A 24,649-nucleotide genomic window follows, 5' to 3' on the forward strand; every position below is an offset into this window, starting at 1 on the left:
GATATCAAAGCCATTTAAACCTCGCAGATTGCCGCTATTTCAATCAAATCGCGGGTATATAGGCCTACAGAATATATAGCTTTTACACAACACATTTATTCAACCCAGTTACGTAATGAACCAAATATATTTGAGAGGGCCGGCATATAATTTCTTCTATTTCCTCTTGGGTGTGGAACCAAGACCCCCCGCGCCTGTGCGCTAGTGATTGAACGTGATTAAACGGGGGCGGTGATGGTTATAGATGAAGAGCCCCTACTGCGTGGGGTCCGGGGCAAAGCCCCTTTAGCTTATTTGCATAAAATTTAGCAAGCTTAATAGCACAATGTTGTATGCACTCCATTTTTCTTCCCGCTCTTTATTTTCAATCCTTTTTTTTTTCTTGTCCCTTTTCTTTGTTTTCTAATTCAGCTTTTGACTTATTCCATTCTACCTTCTTTTCCCGCTATTGTTTGCCATTTCGTCATCTTTTGATTTATTTCCCATCATGCTATTGCATTACATGGGCCTATTTTGGAATTATTTTTCTTTCTCAAATGTTCTTCTTTCTTTCCTTTTCCCGCTTTTTTTTCTTTTCCAGTAAAAAGAATCTTTTTCTTTTCACTTTTCCCTTTCCTTTTCCTCCTTTCCCTTTTCCCTTTCCTCCCCTTTCATAGCTTTCCTTCTCCCTCCTTTTTTTCTTTTTCCCGTTTTTTTTTATTTTCCCGGTGAAATCCGCCAGGGGGGCAGCTTGCCCCCCGCCTGTTACGCCACTGATACTGCTGTGGTAAATCAAAATTACCATCACATGAAAGCATGTTACCACATTAGCCCATTGTGTGGTAATGTCAATTCAAATATGTGGTATTTGTGTGGTATTAAATATTGTTAATTATACTGCTGTGGTAATCAAAATTACAACATGAAAGCATGTTACCACATTAGCCCATTGTGCATCAATTCAAATATGTGGTATTTGTGTGTTATTGCCCTTCTGTTGAAAATCGGAAATACCACACAAAAAAAGTTATCACACCCATAACTTAGACCCCCCTCAGCTCACCCCCTATCAAAATTAAAAATTGATTCGCCGGGGGGGGGGTGGACGGCGACAGGCTTGCGCATGCGCACTTACCGCCAACGTTTGAAAAGAAATCCGTTTGCGTTGCGTTGCAGTTTATTGAGCTCGATCGAGAAGTGTGACGAAGAAGGTCGTTAATAATTCAACTACTTAAAGAATACGGGTTAGATATGGACAACGACTTCGAAGACATTTGCAGTAGGCTAAACAGTAAGTTAGATAACCATTTTTTATGATTTTCTTTTCGTAGTTTGTTAAATGCCCCGGCTTGCAACTAGCTAAAGATTTCGTCAATGAAAATGACATGACACTGGCAATCCCATCCTGTCTAACCGGGCGCTCGCCCGGCCCCGAGCGCCTGCCCGCTGCTGTGATGTGGACCACTGGCTGGTGGTCTCAAGTCTGCACACAGCACGTACCTAAACGATTTGAGTTTAGATTTAACGTGAATTTCCTGTTACTTTACAAAATCTTTCAATTGATGATGTTCCTTGTATTCTTATGAGCAAGTGTGCAAAAAGTCTCATAAAAAATTAAGAGAAATAATTGATTTTCTTGGGAAAATATCTCGGCCAGTCATGGTCATTTACTAACATTTTGATTGAACAAAATTATTAAGTTAGTGGTACTGGTAGGGCCTAGGGGTCGGGTGTCCGGACAGTTTATCTTTTTGAAGCCTTCTTTTTATTACACTAAAAATATGAATTCAATACTTGTTATCATCTTCTATTTTGTTCTTTATAATATTTCCTAATATTTTGTACTACTAGGCCCTAGGCCTAGTAAAAATTGATGGAACTTTGCTTGTAATTTTTTTCCAAATGACTTTCTAAAATTGATCGTCCGGACACACAACCTGTCCAGACACACAACAACTGGGTAATACTAATAGTGGCCGATGTCTGCGCACCTATTTACTTTACACAGACCTATTACACATGACGCGAAGATTTCGATAAGAAAGCACAGTCACAGAGGCTGCATTTTGAGGACGTCACATGAAATGCCCTGGAAAGAGCTCCATATGCAATTCCAATGTACGGTACCCCCCACCAACATGATAAAAAATAAGATTGTTGAGACTTAATTCCATTCCAGTTCGTTCACTTCAGATTTTTCTATAATTTTTTTACCCTTTAGTTGGGACTTGAGATCACCTCGTTTTATTTGCAGTCAAGACCTCCTGCTATGCTAGCGAGAAGTGCTGATGCCGGAAGGGGTATTTTAACGATTATCGGCCAATAGTTCACCTAGACTTGACTCACAGACCCTCTAGTAAATAATCCGATGTCTATGGACAATTACACACACTAGATACATCCATACATGCTCAAAATTTGACGGAATAAAGCCATATTTTAGTATGTATTTCCACTCCTAGTACTATCCACTCCCCCATCATATATGTCCTATATTGTGCTAGATATATTATTCTGAACCTTCTTCATGTTTTTATTTTCAATTTTAGTGGGGGTGCATATGGAACTCTTGCCAATGCCCTAAATTCATTATTTTTCCACCATTTTAAGTCAGATTTTTGATGAATAGATCTGTTTATGACATTTCAGGAGAAAGAGAGGGAGACCCAAAACTACCTGTCCTGGCATCACATTTGAGGAGGAGATGAAGTCGGTGAATATGACCTAGCCCGGGGGAGTTTCTAGAAGACGGCCCAAAACCACTGGCTGCCAGGAGTGGAGGTCCTTTGTTGTTGCTCTACATGTCAGGAGGCATCGGGCAGTAGGTAAGTACAGTAGGCTCTTTCAGGTGTAAAGTTTATTTTTTGTTTGGAGTCGCTGCGTACATGTATCTTCCATTATCAGAATCGCGCAGATTCGGATGTGCGCAATCTTGGGGCACCTTATCTGTCAATGGTCCTAACTGTACTTAGAGGACTCTGTGATGATATTTTTATCATTTTTACATTGTACAAGGGGTATTTTCATTCACGGAGCCTAGACAAGTCTCTGTTGCCTGTAGAACTTGGTACACAAAGATGGATTTCCCTTAAAAAAATCCACCTTTCCCACAATAATTTTTGGGCAAACATTTAATTTTTCCAATTTGTAAGCCTTTGTAATCTAAATATACAAAATTAAGGCTTAAGAAATGTTAATTTTAAGCAGGTAAACATTTCGAAGGATCACTTGCTTGCAATTCCCAAGCTATATAACACAATGACATGACCTTTAAGTCGAGAGACGTCCATATGCAAGAAAATACAGAGGGAATTGGTGCAAATGCATAGCTGATTGTGCTAGTACTAGATTCCAGGCTGACGTGTATCGGTTTGGACGTTCTAATGACAAGTTTAGAGTGTAATTTGGCGCTAATAGAGTTTCACAACGGTTGATCTGGCGATTCCAGAAAACTAATTTTACCTCAAAATTTGTTAGATTTTTTTGTCAAATATCTTTTCAATTTAATGTGTTCTAAAACTGCTAAAGATAAAGTATAAGAATAATAATATATTCATAGGCCTACCGATCTAGTCCCGGGGGGCCACTTCCATTCACAAGTGGATACCATGCGCGACCATGGGGTCTCGAAAAGCACCCTAAACACGTAATTTCAATATTCTGAAAATGCACCCCTTAACAAGTATTGGAAACAAAACGATACTCTTGGCAAATATTCCCTGAAATGAACCCCTAAACAAGTACAGGAATGTTTTATTGTTACGTGTCCTTCGATCTGTTTACCTTATTTGGTTTAGTACGACCCCACCTTCTACACCTCTTGCAAATTGGACACTTAACACGAAGTGTTGGGGCAAAAAGGACATCCTTTATAAAACATTTTAATTTTGTTTTATCATCCCCGCAAATTCGACCCTAAACACGTAATTGTCTTAGCGAAATAGATACCCTTTTTTCATTATTTTTGTGTTTTTGACACCCTTATCACGTTACGTACGTAACGTGCCCTATCGTGAAAAAGACATCCTTTTTACGTGTTTTTTTGGTCGCGCATGGTATCCACTCGTCAGTGTAAGTGGCCCCCCCCCCCCCCCCCCCCGGGATCTAGTAAAATAAAATAAAATAAAAATAATGTAAGGCCTAAACTTAACCACATTTAGGGCCTATTACTATTGTATATTTAAAGCTTTTATACAGATTGTCTTTAATTTGTGGAAATTAAAAATCAAGATGATGATTAGATATAGAATTCTCAGATCTGAAAGTTAGACCATAACTTACCTGAAAAATCCTACAGAGTTTTCTAAATGCCTCATTTTGCCAGCCATATTTGAAAGGGTTCCTGCCCATTACGAAAGCTATGCACTTTAAAAGATTGAAGTGACATAAAGGAAGCTGCAGACAGTTGCTGGATACTCTTTGCATTAATATGTTCCTCACACTGACACTGCTGTCACAGTTCCATGTAAAAAGTGAACATTGAAATTGCATGCACATCAATGAGTGGCACATGCAAAGAATTACTTGTAGGACCCTTAGGCTTACTTCACCATATATTTTACGTCTTACCTACTGTGCATGTGCCATGGCTGGGACATGTACTTGTAGATTTTGCAATTTCTTGGCATGATTGAGGTTAACATTTTATTATTTTTTCTCTCTTTTGCAGCCCTGGTAGAAGCACCATCTTGATACCATCATTCAAACTCTCATCAGCTGTATCATTATAGGTGGACTAAAAGAACAATATTCATGCAGATATAATGGTGAGTACAAATTTATCCTTTTTGGAAGGTATTTTTTTATAATTATTGTGTTATTTTGATTATTTACATGTGCATGAACATGAGATGCAGTTAAATAATTTTGATTTTGTAACCACTCTGATACAAAGCTTGTCTAATAATTAATGCTCTTACAAGGTTCATGCTGTTAATTCAAACGTAATAGATAGGCATAAGTGAAACATCAACACCTAACATGCATTTATTATCACATCAGAATTGATCTTCGTTATGTGAAATTGGCAACTTGTCATTTCTTATTCAAACTGATGGAATTATCCCATAACCATTTAAAACACATTTTAAAAAAGCATGAATTAAAATCATGTTTAATTAAAATAAATATTTAAAAAAAAATTATTTTAAAATGTCCTTCCCTACACAGAGATGGTTTGGAGGTGCAGCAGATATTGAGGGCATCAAGCCCCCCTCCCCCGACTTGACTTTACATGTTAATATTTGAAGTATAAATATGTAACAAACCCCACATTGTGTTTTAATCATTTTTTAAAAAGTTTGGAAATTGATATTGAAACCATGTAGTTTTTAATGAATATTAAATAGTTAATGCAGAACAGGCTTTTATGTTTATCTTCTTCTGTTATTTTTGCAGATGCCTTAAGTTGAAATGGAAGGTGCCCTGAATCTGCACCCATTCATCTGGTTTCATAGTGCTATTGGAACCTGCTCCCTACCAGTATAACATCAAACAGATTGGAAGAATAAAGGCCAATGGGAAGTGACTTTTATTTTTCTACTTGCCACAAAGCAGTCCATGGTTTAGCGCAATCTAAACTGGACTATTGTAATGCTCTTCGTACTTGAATTAGGGCGATCTGGACTGACTGCAGATAGTACAGAATGCTGCATCTATTGTGCCATTTGCCATACGCCAACTTTGCTGGCTGCAAGTCAAGGAAAGGATATACATGAACATCAGTGTCCGTCTCCTGATTTTCAAAGTCAATGACAGAGATCCAGATTACATGTATTATAAGGAATCCCTTGTGCATCATTTCCATTCTAGGCGCACTTGCCTTTTTATTTTTGATATCATTACGCACCTACAAATTAGCTACTGGTGATGCAACTTTCTCCACTACTGCTCCAAGGCCATGGAATTAGCTCCTTCCTCTCCTCCAGTTGTCAACAACCTTGGATCAATCCAAATACAATTTGAGAAGACCTGCCATATTCCTGATCTTTGCTCTGTACTTACAACAATACTGTCACTGCCTGGTAATTTGAATTTTTTTAAATCTCATGTGCTGACTAGGATGGCATCTCAAAGCGCTTTGTATCTCGCAAAATAATGTGTTGTGTAAAAGCGAACACGCATTGAGGTCAAGCATAAGGGTCACCATGGATATTGCCTTTTATTACTTTTTAACAAAACTGAAAAATTCATCCAAATTAGACAAGGGATAATAAAGTAATGTATGGCATTCTAACCTCTGCAATATTTTGGTGAAAGAGCTCTAAGCATATGCAAGTAGCAAGCTGATGATGTCATACTGATGTACATTGTACATGTACACGTATCCCCAACTTATTATTTTGTATATAAAATTGTGCATTTAATTTTGTTTACCAAGAATGAAACAAATCGGATTGTAAACTGTATTGATGTGACTTGCCTGTATTGATTATTGCTGGAAGTTCTTTTGCTACATGGGATTGGAAGACATACTTATTACACACATGAAGTAAATTATTATTTTATCTGGTAACATGAGAACAATAAAAATGTGGGCATGATATCATAAACTTACATGTATCTACTTGCATGTGTTGATGACCAATATTTTTGTAATTATTATTTTTTTTTCTTCTGATTTTGATAAAAATTTTCACTAATTTGCATGGTAAAAATTACTTTATTTTAGATTATGTTGAGCCCGTATCATATACAAGTACAACTTTAAAAATAAATTACCAGTTGTAGTAACAATCTTAAAATGAGTTTGAACAGAATCCAATAGAATTACCAGCAAAATATAAAAGATATGTGCCATAATTATAGCTCAGGAAGAAAATGTGTAATTGCTGAGAAATGAGCAAAATAGGCATGTAATTCTATCAAATGTCAGGTATTTTTCAAATCAATCATAATACACTGTCCTGTCCCACATATGCTTTTCTGTGTTAGTGATCATCAGAATGATTGATTTTAAGTTCAAAATTAGTGATTTTACAAAGATACAAGTTTACATTAATGTACCAGATCTAGAGATTATGTACAATATTTTGACAATTTCTCATGAAATAATTGTTTGCTGCAACTGCTGTCTTTTTAATACCTCTAAGTGATAGTGAAATACAACCACAAACTTTTCTTAAGAATTAATGTACATGTATGATTCTTTCACCCAAATTTACATGCATTGATACTGTTGACTACTTGCCAAAAGTTCCTGCCAAAAGCCTTTTTTAACGATGTACATGCTTTTATAGACGACCTGCCAAAACATTGTATTGTATATATATTCAAGGACCAACCAAAAAGAGATGAATAAAATGTTTGAAGGAAATTGAAATTAACTTTAAAAATGATAGCTGTCAATGCAGTATTATTACAGGGTTCCCACAGTCATGGAAAATCCTGGAAAAAATTGGTCATGGAAAGTCAGGGATATGTGAAAAGTCATAGAATTGCATTTACCTCTTGGCTATGACAGCTTTCTAGTTTTTTATGTCTCACAACTCTCATACTCTGTGATTGTACTCTACTATTATAATTGGTGTTCATGATCATAACATGTCTGACTTTGTAAACTGTGCCAGAAAGGAATTAAGTCATGGAAAGCAGCAATTTAGTCATGGAGAGGTCATGGAATTCTGTTTTCAAATTTCTGTGGGAACCCTGAATAGGTTTGTGCACTTGACACAGTGTGCACTACAGATGAACTTTGTAATGCCATGATATAAACCAGTACAATATCTTAAAGGAAAATAAAACCCAAAATATAATACCACATGATACCATTGATAAATACAGGACAATGAAAATGAATCCACTCATACATTGTATACCCCCAATCCGATTTCCCTGTATGGAGTACCACCTTTTCAAAGTTGGCATCTTCTGGTTCGAAGTCTATGGATGGAGATTATTCCGTCAGCGACGCACTACATCTCTAAACGTATGGGCATTATATATTCTATTTCATCGATAATAAATCAAATGTACAGATTAAACTCATAAAATATTAATTAAAATTTGTTTAATATTATATGATAGGTTCAAATTGATTTTAATGATAAAATTTACACCCTAATCTACGATTTACAGATTGGCAGCGGAAATTGGGGTGTAAATCTTATCATTAAAACTCATCAAATTGTATTTTGAACCTACCATATATTTAACAAATTTTAACTAATATTTTTACGAGTTTTATCTGTACATTTGATTTGTTATTGATAAAATAGAATATATAATGCCTAAACGTTCAGAGATGTAGTTCATCGATGTAATAATTTTCTAACTAACTCCGCGAAAATGGCGACCTCCATCCAGAAACTTCGAACCATTCTGTAAGAGGCCAACTTTGAAAAGGTGGTACTCCGTAATTGGATTAGGGTATGAGTGGATTCATTTTGATTGTCCTGTATTTATCAATGGGATCATGTGGTATTATGTTTTGGTTGTTATTTTCCTTTAATTCAGATATTACATGCCAGGGTATTGTCCTAGTTTTCATTTTTGGTCTCTCGTCTATTTCTACTTGCCCTTCGGCCTTGAAGTAAACTTGGGATAATTATGCATTTTGTTATACGCAATTTTGAGTACAGTGCACTTTGCCGCAGCTACTTATATGATATTACCTATTGTAGACACATCCTTATGTTTTGTTCATTTTCTTAAAAACGATTAAGAGTTTAATCATTTTTGTCTTTAAGCATAAAAACAAAGAGTAATCAGTTCATTCTGTATGTGTGACCTGCAAAAAAACTACAATGGTCGTTAATTTGGTTTCTTTTAAAAGTATTTATATGCACTGTAATTTTTTTATAGTTACTGTATGTTACACTGTTTGTACAGTAAAGTAGCTGTTATACATTTTTTGTCAATACATGTAGCAAATGTAAACCAGTATTGTAAATTGATGACTCTATGAGCTAAATACCAGTACTTTCTATATCACTTGTAAAATCATTTGTTGTTTGTTCATTGAAGGTGTTGTATTTTCTTAATCTTATAAAAGTCCATAGGGTCATGAACACATTCTACTGCTACCAAAATCATACCCATGATCTGTGATGTACATGTATCTAACCAGTTACCACACACATTGCAACACACCAGTTGCTATATACATTATCATGCATCAGTTATCACACATACCATAACACTAGTTACCACACACATTTTGGGTAATGACTCTGATGCATGGTATTATGTGTAGTATGTACAATATGTGTGGTAACGTGTGTGGTAATTGTAATGCATGTGGTAACTGGTGAGTGTTTACCACACACGATTTACCACACAAATTACCTCATATTTTACCACACACCAGTTACCGCATGCATTACCACACACCAGTTACGTAACTGGTGTGTGGTAGTGTATGTGGTAACGTGTGTAGTAATGCATGTGGTAACCGGTGTGTGGTAAAATGTGACGTAATTTGTGTGGTAAAATGTGAGGTAATTCGTGTGGTAAATGATGTGTGGTAACTGTCGTGTGGTAATCTATGTGGTAAATGGTGTGTGGTAATGCATGTGGTGACTGGTGTGTGGTAACCGGTATGTGGTAAAAATTGTTACCATAAATTAATCCCTTGTGTGGTAAATGTTACCGTATATTAATCCATTCATGTGGTATTCCTGTGGTAATGTTGTGTGGTAAATGTTCCAATTTACCACAGGACAATACCACACGACATTACCACACATTACCACACAATACCACAGGACATTAAGACATAGCATTACCACACAACAATATATGTGGTAATCGTGTGGTAAAGTCCTATGGTAATTATATGGTATTACCACAGGACATTTTTGTAAGGGATGGCTGACCGCGCCAGCGCCCCGGCCGGCCGGTACGGTCGATGCGGAGGTAGGATACGGTTGGCTGGTATTTGTGCATGCTAATTGCACAAATTAGGATGAAATTATGGAATGAAAAAAGTAGCTGTGACATATACCTTCGTCTCTTGATAGTTCACAAGTCAAGGCCCGTCAAAACATATATGGCTCGATACTGGACCAGATAATTTTGGTCTGTTAATTAGGTCTAACTTTAGACTAGGACTTACCTGGGCTTGAGCTTGACTGGTGGCCGTATTCGAGCTCTGCCTGATGTCTTGCAAAAAAGTTGGGTCGGATTCGTGGATATCGATTAATTCTTTTATACTTTCAGACTCCGATCTACACTGTAGGGGAAAATTCGGATCCTAACCTTGATCATTTATCGTTGCAACTGGCAGTTAGTGCCACATCAATGACAGATTAAGTCCATATCGTTCAAGTCCATATCTGGCTAAGTCGAGTAGCGTCTAGATATCCTGCCAGTCCAGCTAGTGCGGCCAGTATTGCATTTGCGCAGTACGCGCACCGATGTGTCCCGGAAGTTTCGGCGCGGCTATGCCAGAAGATCAAGGTATTGGCTCTCGTGTTGGCTGGTGTAGCTTTGTAGGGGCAGCGAAATTAAGCAGAAAAGAGGTAATTCAATGTCATCAGACTATGTATGTTTATTGATGTGCAAACTACAAGAATCATGATTACGTTTTGTCTTACTTTTTTCAAAAAATAAATGAACAGTTATTAAAGAATATTTACATTATTTCTTGGAGTTTTCAGTATCCATAAAAAATAGTAAAATTGAACAAACGAAAAAAAATCAACTCTACAATCTACCAAAAAAGTGCGCTGAGTGATGGGCGGGGCTTAAGTGGTCACAAAATCTGAGCGGAGTGGACCTTCCTAAAAGCAACACTGTCGTGTGTTGCTGCCCTCTACGTTCGTTGGTATACACTAACCTCGCATGTTGTGTGAGTGATAAGTACCGTACCGTTTATCCTTTCATGCAAAGATCAAGAGGAATTAGCCCAGTTCCGCGGAGAAACTCGAAAATGGCTGTCTGTGTTGCTGTCATAGCTAAAGAGGTTAGTCGATGCCGTTAATTAGTTGAATATGCGCAGTTTTGATAGAGTAAATACTATAAATGTGTATTTACGGTATAAAAAGTCAAGGTCTAACGTTAGAATGAACGTTGACGATCGAGACATAGCAAGGGCGATACCCACCTCCCGAATTCCAGCGTGTGCAATTTCCAATGCACGCAATTGAATAGCTGGTATCACGATTCCTTGATGATATCAATTCGAATTGCACATGGGTGAAATCACCAACTACCGATACTCGGTCTACAGGTAACTGTACGATTGTTGGTTGGTAGGGCGCCCCGACCCCCCCCCCCCCCCTACACGTACGTGCATAGCGCCAACTTAATGTGTTCCGCCATCTTGCTTGTTGGTTGCCGATAAAATGCGCATTTTCAGATTTTTTAACGCTCAGTTATTATCCATGACTGAAACATTGACCAATCAAAAACTAAGATTCTACAAGAAATATGAATATTCATATACGAAAGTATAAACATAGATAATTCAGTTTTATGTGAAATTTAAACCCAATACTTCAAAATATGGTTAGTTTTATGTCTCTAAAATGACCCTTAAAACCAGAATTTTATTAGTAAAAAATAAAGGTTTTCCCAAGTTGCCATGGTAACGCGGTCTGAGATATAAAAGCTTAGCAAACACTTCATTTCAGTGATCGAGGATGTATTTGTTTACGGTATACGTCTACATAAATTATAACATTTTTTTCCAGACCATGGATGAACTTTCAAAAAGAGACATTTTAGGCAAGTTTTTACGATTTCCGGCAATTTTCTGACACAGGCACTTTGAAGAGGTAATTTTTACAGAATTAGAAGAAGACATCATGGATTTTCCTAATTATCACGACGGATATGCAACTTACTTGTAAACAAATCAAACAAAGTCTATGATACATTTTCGATAATGCAAAAAGAGACATTCAAGTCTCTGATTGAGAGCCGCAGATTGAACATTCGCACGGCGCAATGGTAGCGTTTTCACCGAATTCGTCGGGGCGAAAACTCCAAGAGAGCCGTACCACTCACCAGTCCCGAACGCTGCGCTGTATGTTTGATGATTTATCTGGTGCCATTTCGTGCTTATAAATTTGTTTTTTCTACAATGCCACTATCTCATTAAAATTGTTTGTCATGATAACATTGGAAATATTATCATTTAATGGCCCAAAGGATCGACTGTAATAAAAGATACTTTGAAATATTGTCAGAGAGTGATTAGTTAGGTGATGTTTATGGTCAGAATTTAGTCATGGCTTCGGGTGAACTTACGCGAACGCGGTCACTTGCTCACGGGGCGAGTCGGCCTGGCCCTTTGGTGGAAAGCCGTTAGGCAACGTGCAGTGCAGCTAGAGCAGAGTTGGGGAGTTAGGTATAAAAATACTTTGAAATAAGTAATCTGCAAATATTTTTGTCTTATCCCTTTGGATTACTTAGATAAGAAATTCAAATTCTCAAAGTTTAAATCAAATTTTAGACAGTGACAACGAAGAGTGGTGCTGTATGGGGGGGGGGGGTGGGGTCTTGCATGCCCCCAATTCACGAACAAGAAAAAAAAGGAAAAGGTAAGAGAATCTTGCGAAATTGTTCAATTGGATTTTTGTAACCAAAAGTCAAAATTATGCTTATATGTCGCTTGCTTGCAACTATATATTTTATAAATTTTGCCTGATACGCCATATCGTAGTACCCTCAATTATTTTCACTTGTTACGCCACTGACATGACTGATATAACATCTACTAGTTTATGATAACATTATTTGGTTGCGGGATCAAAGCATCAGCTATATAGCTAAACATTTATACTTTATGCCTGTTCAACTTCCAATACAGGTTTAGGCCTGTATTTATGAGATGTTAAGATCTATGGGTGCCTTTATTATTTTCATTTTCAATTAAAACAATTATTAATTATGTATTAATTTAGTATTAACCTCGATGATACATTTTATTGTATTAAATCGTACAATTTCTGTTGTATTAAGCCCCTTATTAAGCCCTTTTAAAAACATGCTCAGTAGCAGACCCCCCCCCCCACCCATATATAAAGACAATAGAAGTGTATATAGAATTAATTGAACCCCCCCCCCTTATTGAGGACAAAATGAAAAAAAAATACTCAAAATAATCGACCGCCCCCCCCCCTTTGACGAGGCAGCTGTCGGTGGCCTGATGTCTTCATTGACTTCTTTTTGCTTGTAAAAATAATATTAAAGAAATAGGGGCTACTCTAAGTGTCCCCTGTGAAAATTGATTTGGATCTGCAAGTGCATGAGGCTGCGCCCCCTCCAACGTCATAGCTACCCCATATCTTTAGGTTCTAGCTCTCATATTTTTCAGCTCCCTGGTTTTTTGGAAGAAAAAAAAAACGAGGCGAAAGAAAAGAGTGAAATAAATGAAATACGATTAATAAAAATTTGAGTTGTTTGAAAGAATTATACTTATCAGAGAAACTAAATTAAATTATACAACCATGAAGAATAACAGCAATCTTGATAAATTCTGGTTTTTTTTCAAAATCAGAACCAATCAACCTTTTTCTGATTATTCTGTCACTTTCCATATTTTGGAGAAAAAATAAAAGTGTTCATCGACGCCCTGTACTGCATGATGAAACTGTATCCCCACTCGGCCCTCGTAACCCCCCCCCCTCTCTCTCCCTCTCCCCCTCCCCCACCACAATGCCCCTTGCTCATTTCTCTTATCTCACCTTGACCTTAATTAATTAATCTTAACTATTTGGCGGTACAGTCAAACGTGACTGGTCGCCATCATAGTTTCATCCCCAACAAACAAGGAACAAACAATAACAATTCTGTTTTTCGACCCAACATCATTCCTTTCAATACGCGTAAGGCTATACGTGGGCATGCACAAACAATGTGGGTTAACAAAAACTGACCCGCGTTTGGACTAAAATTGTGATTAAAATAAAAATGTTATAAATATGAAAAAAATATGTGTATAATGAAGGATATCTGATAAACGGAAAAACATCAATCGCTAATTCATAAAAATGCTGGAAAAGATTTGACAGAGGTTTTTAACAACGGTAATCAAGGGGAATTAGTGTATGGGTGAATGGCGTTCGAGCTTTAGCCGAGCGTTAGCCGGAGAGGGCGCGGGCCAAATCTGGCAATATGGCGTCGTCCATTAAGCTGACGTTAGCCAGCGGCGACTGCACGTACGTGCCTAGCCTGGAGGCGTCTGGGGAGTGAAAGTAATATATAGTCACGTATTGTATTACCGGACACTATTATGATTCCGGACGCGCATATTACTGCGTTCGAAAACAATTTCGTACCGTAAGACTTTCGCAATTCAATTTCACAGAGCAATACATAGAACAAGATTGCAAAAACAAGGCAAAAAAATCCAACTTTAACCTTATTTATCTCTTATATGACAGAAAATGCTTAAAATATCATATAACATATAGTTTTGCATTGACGATTGATATAATTTACTTTCTAACGGAAATATGGGCCTGATTTTCCGAATTTCAGTCTCAATCTCGTCCACTCCTTCGATCGAATGATGAGGTGTGGTGTATTGTGGGTGATCGTCGACGGCTAGTTCTCAAGGTACCCGTGCGCGAGGTTTACCGTGAGTAGAGCCGTCGATCGGTAGCGCATCGATAGAACTTGAAGAGCGTCACGATACGAACGCGAGCATATTATTATTGGAAAGTGCCATGGAACATGCAGCTAACAAGAAAAAATAAAATAAGTTATCAAACACGAATTTATTACCAACATCTGCTCAGATTCGATATACAAAAGCAAATAAAAACTTAGAATTTACTCATGATATAAGCAGAAAAAAATCACACAATTTGTTCTTACATCTGATCATTATAATCAAGGATATCTTTACCCGTCCGGCGCGCGTCCGGAATCATGATATAAATTGTCGCGCACGAAAATAATTGTTTTTCGTGGAGGGGTATGCGGCAAGTGCGATGCAAAGAAAATGGTTGGTAAATATAAAATAATTTTATCATATTCATAATTTTCATAATATTTGGAATAGCAAGTGTGAATTTTTCTTGATTGTATTTCCTCTAGTTGTCATTTTTAAAGCACTGAAATAAAGGTGTCCGGCAATAGGATACACTGCCATACTATCATGACTATTAGTACTGACTACTGTACGTATGGTCACTACCCTAACGCCTGGCATTGTGAGGTATAGGCTCCTACGACTACGTACCGAGGGAAAAGGCAACTATAAAATTAAAATTGCGCCAAACTGCTAGTTATGTTTAGAATCTGAGGTCACGACTGCTGTACATACTACATGGCCTGGGTGAAAATATTGGTTGGCAACGTTTGGCAAAAAAATGGATAGTTATGGTTACAAAATGACGAATAAATTATATGAAGTAATAAAAGTAGAAGAGAGTTTACTTACACTTGTTGACATCGCCATCTTTGATCCTTTGTTAATGCAACCTAGTTACGTGACGCGTATAGAGGGCGGCAAAATCATGAGCGGTGCTAGATTAAAAAGTGCTAAAATGTCCCGCTTCAACCACTGAACTATAAATACGTGGAAGTCGTGTACACCCAAGCAAAACATCGCCGGCGAACTCGATAAGTCACGTGACCGCCGCCATTTTGCTAGGTCAATTGTTCGAGAACGCGCCGTAGAAGGTAAGATGCAATATGTTTTCTCTATTTATTTCTATCCTTCTATCTTACCTGCTTGCCCTTTTTTGTTCCATCTATTTTTATTTCCTATCTTTCTTTCCTGATCCTTTCTCTGTGTTCATATTTCTTTCTTTCCTTCTTTCTCTTACCTGCCTTCTCTATTTAATTTCCTTTTTTTATTTCCTTCATTTTTTTTCCTTAAACTTTTCTTTGCTTCCTTCGCCCTTCCTCTCCTCTTTCTTTTCGTTCTTTCTCTCCTTCCATTATTTTATAATTCTCTCCTCCCTTCATTCTTTCCTCCCTCTCTTTCCTTCTTTCTTTCATTCTTTATTTTATTTTTCGTTTATTCTTTTCCCTTATTCTCTCTTTCTTTCCCTCCCTTCCTTCCCTCCTTCCTCCCTTCCTGTTTTCTTCTTTCTTTGGTTCTTACTTTCTCAAAGAATGAAGGAAACATGACTTTCCTTCATTTTTTCTTTCCTCCTTTTTTCTTACTTTTTTTCTCTCCTTTATTTTGTCTTTGAATTCACACATTTGTTTATCTTCCCTTCCTTTCTTTTCCTTTCTTTCTATATTCAATTCAAAGAATGAAGGAAACCTTTTTTCTCTCTTTTATTCTTTCTTTCATCCTTCTTTTATTCTAACTTTCTTTTATTCTTTTTTCTTTTTTTTCCTTCATTTTCCCCCTTCATTTTTTTCTTTATTTCTTCTCAATTCATCTCTTTTCTTTCGTCTTTTCTTTCTCTCCTTCATTCTTTCGTTCACCCTATCAATTCTTTATATTTTTTTCACAAGTCTAACACTGTGTAGCCTTCTTTGTTGATCTTATTTTGTCGATTGTCCCGTATTTCATTTTGTGAAATCTGGTCACCCTGGAGACTGATGATGTCATCCACTCACTATTTCTTTTGTATTTTATTATATGAAATATTTTTATTTTCTCCTCATTGTCCTTCCTGAACATGTGTAGCTAGAATTGTTTAATACTATATGGTTCAGTCAAGTTGGTCCTTATTGTCAAATCTGTAAAAGATAAAAAATTGTATTATTCAAACATTAAAAAACAAAAGAAATAGTGAGTCATGGACATCATCGACTGGCTCATTTGCATGTCACTGAGTTGTGCACATCACTGATTTGTGAAAAATAATTGAAACTTTAGAATTCCATAACTTTCTATTTTACATCCGATTTTGATGAAATGTTCAGCGTTATGCTAGTTTGATTTTTCTCTATTTATTCAAATCAACATTTTTCTGGGGTGGACTTGACCTTTAAAGGACAAGTCCACCCCAACAAAAAGTTGATTTGAATAAAAAGAGAAAAAATCCAACAAGGGTAACACTGAAAATTACATCAAAATCAGATGTAAAATAAGAAAGTTATGAATATGACATTTTAAACATTTTTCGCTTAGACCTAATTTTACAGAACAGTACATGCACATCCTGGTCGGTATGCAAATGAGGAGACTGATGACGTTATCCACTCACTATTTCTTTTGTATTTTATTATATCAAATATGAAATATTCTACTTTTCTCATTGTCAAGTGAAACAACAATTAATTCCTCCCTGAACATGTGGAATTAGCATTGTTTAATACTATATGGTTCAGTTGAGTTGGTCCTTATTGTCAAATCTGTAAAAAATGAAATATTGTATAATTCGAACAAAAAAACAAAAGAAATAGATCTGGTTAGTGAGGGAAATCATCGATTGTCTCATTTGCATGTCACTGAGTTGTGCATATCCCTGTTTTGTTAAAAATATTAAGCTTAACTTTAAACTGTCATAACTTTCTTATTTTACATCCAATTTTGATGAAATTTTCAGTGTTATGCTAGTTTGATTTTTTTCCTATATATTGAAATCAACATTTTCTGGGGTGGTCTTGACCTTTAAACTGAAGATATCGGGTTTACAAGGAATTTAGAAGGGTAAGATGAAAGCATGTCACTGTGTCCTTGACCTTTGACCTCAAAATCAATAGGCTTCCTGGGATCCATGCTAGCATCATACACACCAAATTATATGAGCCTAGGTTAAGTTAAACCAGGAAACTAAAGTTATCGGTTTGCAAGGACTTTAGAAGGGTAAGATAAAAGCATGTCAATGTGACCTTGATCTTTGACCTTAAAATCAATAGGCTTCCTGGGATCCATGCTAGTATCATACACACCAAATTATATGAGCCTAGATAAAGTTTAAACAAGGAAATTAAAGTTATCGTGTTTGCAAGGACTTCAGAATGGTAAGATGAAAACATGTCACTGTGACCTTGACCTCAAATTCAATAGGCTTCCTGGGATCCATGCTAGTATCATACTCACCAAATGATATGAGCCTATGTTAAGTTAAACTGAAGTTATCACGTTTACAAGGACTGCAGAAGGGTTTGATGAAAATGTGTCGCTGTGACCTTGAGCTTTGACCTTTTGACCTAAAAATAAATAGGCTACCTGGGATTCATGCCAGTATCATAAACACCAAATTATATGAGCCCAGGTTAAGTTACACTGAAGTTTTTGCGTTTACAAGGAAAAGTTAATGAAAGGACGGACAGACAGATAAACACCGAGCTTGATACCATAATACGGGACGGGCGTATAAAAAAAATATTTTCTATGATGTATATTCATACATTATTTGTTTTCTTAAAAATTCATTAAGCTTCTCTTTCTTTATAAAGGACACATTTCTTGTAGAAAATATTATGACAATGATATATTTCCATAGAATTGAGGTTGATCGGATCAATTGTAACTGTTTGTAAGACGAGACCCTGGGCCCTGTTTTACAAAGAGTTATGATTGATCCGACCAACCACAACTTTGGAAAGCCCGCAACATCAACATCTAAAATATTTGTTCAAAATATTTTCTAGATATGATGTATACTCAAACATTCATTGTTTTCTTGAAAATTGAGTGTGCTTCTCTTTCTTTACAAAGGATATTACAAAAATTTCCTGAAGAAAAAATTATGACGTTGATGGATTTCCATACAGTTGAGGTTGATCAGATCAATCGTAACCCTTTGTAAGACGGGGCCCTGGTCTCCAATCAATTGTCTTTCTGTACCTTTGTGGTCAATTACAGAAGTTTTATGTGCATGTAATGCAAGTGCAATCAACTTTCCTTCAGTTGGAATCTATTCAATAGTTAAGAGTTTTATGACTTTTTTTTTTCCTTTTCCGTAGAATTATCCACTCTACATACGTACGATTCCAACAGAGAATGAGCTGAAATTTCATTATACTGTCCATACATGTCTAGATGTGATAGAAGAAAAGGTATCATCAGTGGGAAAGAGCAGCACTGACTTGAGAGAGCTCTACCTTGGGCTTCTTTATCCCACAGAAGACTACAAGGTTTATGGCTATGTCACCAACACAAAAGTCAAGTTTGTCATTGTGGTGGAATCCTCGAACACGCAGATGAGGGATAATGAAATCAGGAATGTAAGTTGGAAGATATGAATCATGATCTCATCTCGTATTCGTAATGTTCGAGATATTGTATAGTCGCGTTGCCTAAAACAAATCTTTTTCAGACCATAAAATCTGTTTTGATTTAAAAGAGGTATAACTTATTTTGCCTTTATAAAAAAAAATGTTCTGGTCCTAAAAATGCTTTGACTACTTAAGGTGAATATTTGACTCTTGGAAGGTAAACTTTTGCAAGTTTACCTGTATGTAACTTTTATTTAATTTAGATTTTGTTAAACTTTCATGCTAAGGAGTAGTTGCTAGGAAAATGCTATGGTCAATATTCTGAAGTCCACCATGCAATGCAATCGCAGTAAGATCTGATTGGTACAAGGTGCTAATCGCATCTCAGTGCAATCGCATGGCAGGCCATTTTTTCCTTCCAAATTGTGACTCTAGTCTTTCATGCTTTGCTTTGGTCATATTCAGTAAACACATGTTTTGTTATTTTTTTTTGACAACATTCTTAAAACAAATTGGGTATTTAATTTTGATGTTGAACGATCCCTTTTAATACACAATTTATTTCCATGATATCTTCTGCCTGCAGATGTTCAAGACGTTACACAATGCTTACGTAGACATGCTTTGCAATCCATTTTACACTCCAGGAGAAAATGTCAAATCAAGGTACAGTAGAAAAATGTAGTATAAGCATTAGTCAGTAGTGGTAGTAGTCGTAATGATGGTGTTATAGGACGGTGACTGGTGACCCTGCCTAAAGGCGACCGCACACCTTACGATTGGTCTGCGACCCGATTTCAGAATAAATGTAGTAGAATTTGATGATAATATTGAGACTTAGAATATCTTACTGTGTAATGTTCTAAATCATCGTACGAATACCTATGTTCAAATCTCGACTATGCTATCATCCTTCTTAGAATAAAAGCTAATTTAATTGTTAGTCGTAATGACGTCATAGCAGTCGTACAATTGGCTACGATTTGAAACTAATTTGGCCTTTACTCCAAAATAAAGGCTTGTAATCTTTCAAAATGGTTATATTAGTATTCTTTCAATTAATTTTAACCTCAAATAAAATGATATGTTCCATTATTACAGTTACCATTTATAACCTCACAATAAAAAAAATGATGCTGGAGGAAATTTGTTTACCCTAATACTCCAGGGGGGGGCATCATTTTCATGATAAATCCACCGCACAAAATTTGTTGACCACGCCGCTCGCTAACTTTGTTTACTATCATGCCTTGCATACAATCTGATAACAAATTTGCGACGACCGGGTATGTGGTTATGTAACTGCATGTCAGACCCCCCCCCCCCCCCCCCCGATGATGACAAGAATAAAAATACCCCAGGGCTATAGGACTATTAGGGTTAATGTCTCTGATATTACCTTAATTGAGTTGATTCCCTTACATGTACATGACAGCTTTGCATAAACTATGTATGATTGGTCAGAATAAAAGATGATTGAGTCATTGCTATAGTATAGCGATTGTTGATTTTGGAGGTTCCTCTTTATTTTTTTTTCATTATCAGGGCATTTGACAGCACTGTCAACCAGATGATGAAACAGGACTGAAGTGTGTGTTGATCAGAAACACCCATGGTGACTACATCTTGTCCAGCAAGGAGCTTGAACATTGATGATGCAAACGATATCCTCTCGTTACCTGAGAAATCAGAAGAGATCCATAGAAACATCAAAGACTCAAGGAATATTCTGGAAGCACCTGCATATTTATACTCGGAAGTTATCTACTGGTTCTACTTCTTCCCTTTCCATGACTGGAGTGCTTCAGCCACATCAGTGACCCATACAGAAATGCGAACAACATGGCACTTCAGGACAGGAATGAAGTTGACTGAACCAAACTACACTCAAAAGCTGGGTTTGTGGACTTTGTATGCAGGGATAGAGTTGAAGCCTGCCTCAAGGCCACATTTTGCCGAGTCAAGTGTACAAATTCTATGGAAGAAAGGTCTTCAGTGGCCTTATGACTCATGAAATCCTGGCCTCGACCCCATCCCCGTTTGTGTGTTTCGTAATATTCAAATGTGATGATACAAGTTGTGCAATGCTTAGTTATATAATGAAAAGGCATTACATGAACATGTCTATGAAGTTTTGCAGGACCTCATGAATGACTGAACAATTTTCTTGCCATCTTGATAAACTAATGACAGCTTTTTCTAATCTCTTTCAATTTGAATAAATTTATGGCAAGTAGTATACAATGGCAATATCACTTAAGGACATTCCACAGTTACAGTGTATGTTTGTGCGCATCATGATCTGTGCATATTTTACGCTATGCGCATTGACATCGTAATGGATGAACAGGTGATTAATCAGCTATAGGTACAACTAGGTATCAACTGATTTTTCACATGATCTACATTCTATCTGCACATCCGATGTGATATTTGTAAAGCTAATTAGCGGAATATAATCCATGGACCAATGTTTTTTTAATACCACTACAATTTCTGAATACTTTACTCTGAAGCGCTGCAAAGTATGACGGAAATGACCTCGAGTTCAAATAAATGGTAGATTGCTTTGGAATTTTTCCTCACATAGAAACAAAGCCTAAATGGCACGTTTTTTGGTGTTTTAAATAGCACACTTGCTCCAACAAAAGTGCTGATAGTGTGAAAACAAGCACATGAACCCCTATTTTTTTATGTTTACACCGCTTGAGTACACCTTCCACTACAAGCTTGCAAATTTTTGTGAAAATGACATGGATCTTGAATAAAGTGCAGCATTTATTGTACTTCTCAGATTTGTAATAGAAATTTCAACTGTTTGAGATTATGTTTTTGTCATCTTTCACATCATTTGAAAGAAATGAAGGTAATACTAGCCATAAAAGTGCAGACGAATAGCAATATGAATGAATTCTCCATCATTAGTGTACAATTCTGAACTATACTGTAAAATTTGATGAAACTTAAATGAATTTTGACTTGCCTAATAAAGGTTAACTTCAACGTAGTGATCTCGTGGGGTTTAAAGATATCAAATTCTAATGAATGCACAATTCTCAAGAACTTCCAATTGGATGAACTTCAAAGCGCAATAGCAAAATATCAAGCACTTGAACTCATGGTCGTTCTTGCATATTTGAAATATTCGGGTTCTAAAGTAACTCTGTGAAAAATTTGGTGAAAATGACATGGATTTCATTTTAACTGTGGAACGTCCTTAATTTAAAACTTCAGCATATATGAAAACATTCACAAATGTGATCAAGGAATCCATTTGACTTGTCATATTTTGATAAATCATAAATTCATGCCTAACTTAACAGCTTTATGAAATGGGCCTCTGGTAATACTGGCCCTGTCTGGTGCATGTTATTAATTATTATTGTATATATTCACAACAAATTATCTTGGGTACCAGAACGAATACATTGAATGATTTTAGTGTAACTTATGTGTACAAAAGAGTTATGATTTTTTTTTATGTTACTGTCCATTCTGAGTTCTTTTCATTTCTATGTGAGATCTTCCTGTTCTCCTAGGGGAGTGATTGTATACCTCTCAACCAATTTTTCTCCTTTATATCAGATATCTTCAAGTTCAGTGTTTGTAAGTCCTTCTCCCAAACTGTGCTATATGTGTCTGAATACATCTAGACTAAATAAATCATGTTGCATTGTATTTGCTAAAGATAGGCAGTGATTTATTATATGCCCAGGCTACAAACCAGTCTCAACAAGGAATATGGGGGGAAAAGTGGCACTTGTCTGATATATTTTCTACATCATGGGCAATTCAATAAAATAATCAACCTTTTTGTACATCCAACTGAACCCCCATTTTTCTCAAGTTTTAATTCACCTCATAAACTGACCAAGTCATGATCATTTGAGAGCATTAAGGACTGTCAAAAGAACCAGAAATCAGAGACAGAATGTTTCATGAATGACCTACAAACATCGGGTCGGACGTACATATTTATGGAATTGCCCGAATAAAGTATTTTATCATTTTAGTTTTATATCAATTTTAGTTTGGTTGTTTACCTATTCCAACTGACAAAGTCACTATTCATTTTAAGACAAAATACAGTGGAAAATAGTGGAAAGAGTGATGCTCTATTTCGAAAGTGTTGAAACTTGAAAAGTGCACTAATACTATTAAAATAATTCAATAATTTTAATGTTTTATCAATTGTGCTTTGGACCATTTAAATAACACTATCCACCGAGACAAATATTAGAATAATGGCAAGACATACTCTACATATATTTCCAGTTGAAAGTTACCTATTCAAATAATTTCAATATTGAATTGTACTTTGGTTGGAACCCGTGTCTGAGATATGAAAAGAATCATTTAGTTGTATTTAAAACCTTATGCATACATAAAATGCGTATGTAAATCAAGCACATATTGGAGTCACATTGCTACTTTTTTTAAAGTAAATGAAGTGTCTGAAACTCTTTTGTCCATGTTTCACATATTCTGTTGTAGACACTCATCAAGTTAAAATGTAATTTAAACTGTTCAAGAAATCTGAAAATCAAGATACTTTTGAAAAGAAAGTTCCAAGGCCAATTGCTATTCCCTACACATTGACATTAGTATACTGTTGTAAGCTTTAAAAAATTCATCTTGGCATGAAGTCGATTAAAAAAATGAAAAATGGAAGAAATTGGTAAAGATTTAGCGGAAATCCATCAAAGATAGATAGAATTATGGATTTTTAAGATTTTGTTTTGATGTCACACGTGAGCAGAACCCTCTGTTATGTGATTATCATTTGAATTCCAGAAAATTGAGAATGATTGTACTACAAGTGCATTCATTACATCAACAGACAGTTCATTTCGTTTTCACTTTTAAAGAAAATATTAGTCACTGTAAACCCTTAGAAAGTGGGAATTAATAAATTATGGAATTTACAGTCCCAAATGTATAACCATTTCCAAATTTTTCTTCTTTTTGTTGCTTTATAATTGGTTAACTTTCCATTTAAAGTACAAGTCCACCCCAACAAAAAGTTGATTTGAATGAAAAGAGAAAAATCCAACAAGCATAACACAAAATTTCATCAAAATTGGATGTAAATTTTAAAGTTTTGCTTAATTTCACAAAACAGTTACATGCACATCCTGGTGGGTATGCAAATGAGGAGACTGATGACGTCATCCACTAACTATTTCGTTTGTATTTTATTATATAAAATAGGGAATATTCTATTTTTCTCCTTATTGTCAAGTGAAACAACGATTAATTCCTCCCTGAACATGTGGAATGAGCATTGTATTATACTATGATTCAGTTGAGGTGGTCCTTACTGTCAAATCTATAAAAAATTAAATATTGTATAATTCAAACAATAAAAAAGAAAAGAAATAGTGAGTGAAGGACATCATCGACTGCCTCATTTGAGCTGTGCATATCACTTTTGTGAAAAATAAGAAAAACTTTAAAATGTCATAACTTTCTAATTTTACATCCGATTTTGATGCTAGTTTGATTTTTCTCTATTTATTCAAATCAACATTTTTCTGGGGTGGACTTGACCTTTAAAAGTAATTATGTACAGACATGGATTTATATCATGTGTAAATTGTTATAATTATGAAAAAAATATAAAGAAATAAATCTCAATATATGAATT

The 24,649-nt window shown here is 35.9% G+C and overlaps 1 protein-coding gene and 1 long non-coding RNA gene across 3 annotated transcripts; both read left to right on the plus strand.

Moving 5' to 3' along the window:
* Positions 1 to 1,141: 1,141 nt before the first annotated feature.
* LOC135153159 (uncharacterized) lies at positions 1,142 to 8,905 on the plus strand. Its single transcript, XR_010292666.1, has 4 exons — positions 1,142 to 1,270; positions 2,629 to 2,804; positions 4,649 to 4,745; positions 5,377 to 8,905. It is a non-coding gene; the product is annotated as an uncharacterized LOC135153159 (long non-coding RNA).
* A 1,774-nt stretch (positions 8,906 to 10,679) lies between these two features.
* Positions 10,680 to 23,944, plus strand: LOC129277314 (trafficking protein particle complex subunit 2-like protein). 2 transcript variants are annotated; one of them, XR_010292665.1, is made up of 5 exons: positions 10,759 to 10,882; positions 18,751 to 19,011; positions 19,589 to 19,668; positions 20,548 to 22,454; positions 22,542 to 23,944. XR_010292665.1 is itself a non-coding variant. In XM_054913514.2 (4 exons), exons 1-4 carry the CDS (start codon positions 10,802 to 10,804, stop codon positions 20,588 to 20,590), a joined length of 465 nt encoding a protein of 154 aa, XP_054769489.2. In that variant the 5' UTR covers positions 10,680 to 10,801; the 3' UTR covers positions 20,591 to 23,944. The 2 variants fall into 2 exon arrangements, 1 of the variants encoding a protein (XP_054769489.2); XM_054913514.2 differs by having other exon boundaries at positions 10,680 to 10,882; positions 20,548 to 23,944.
* Positions 23,945 to 24,649: the final 705 nt, after the last annotated feature.

This window comes from Lytechinus pictus, chromosome 2 (genome assembly GCF_037042905.1).
Source record: "Lytechinus pictus isolate F3 Inbred chromosome 2, Lp3.0, whole genome shotgun sequence".
NCBI lineage: Eukaryota > Metazoa > Echinodermata > Echinoidea > Temnopleuroida > Toxopneustidae > Lytechinus > Lytechinus pictus.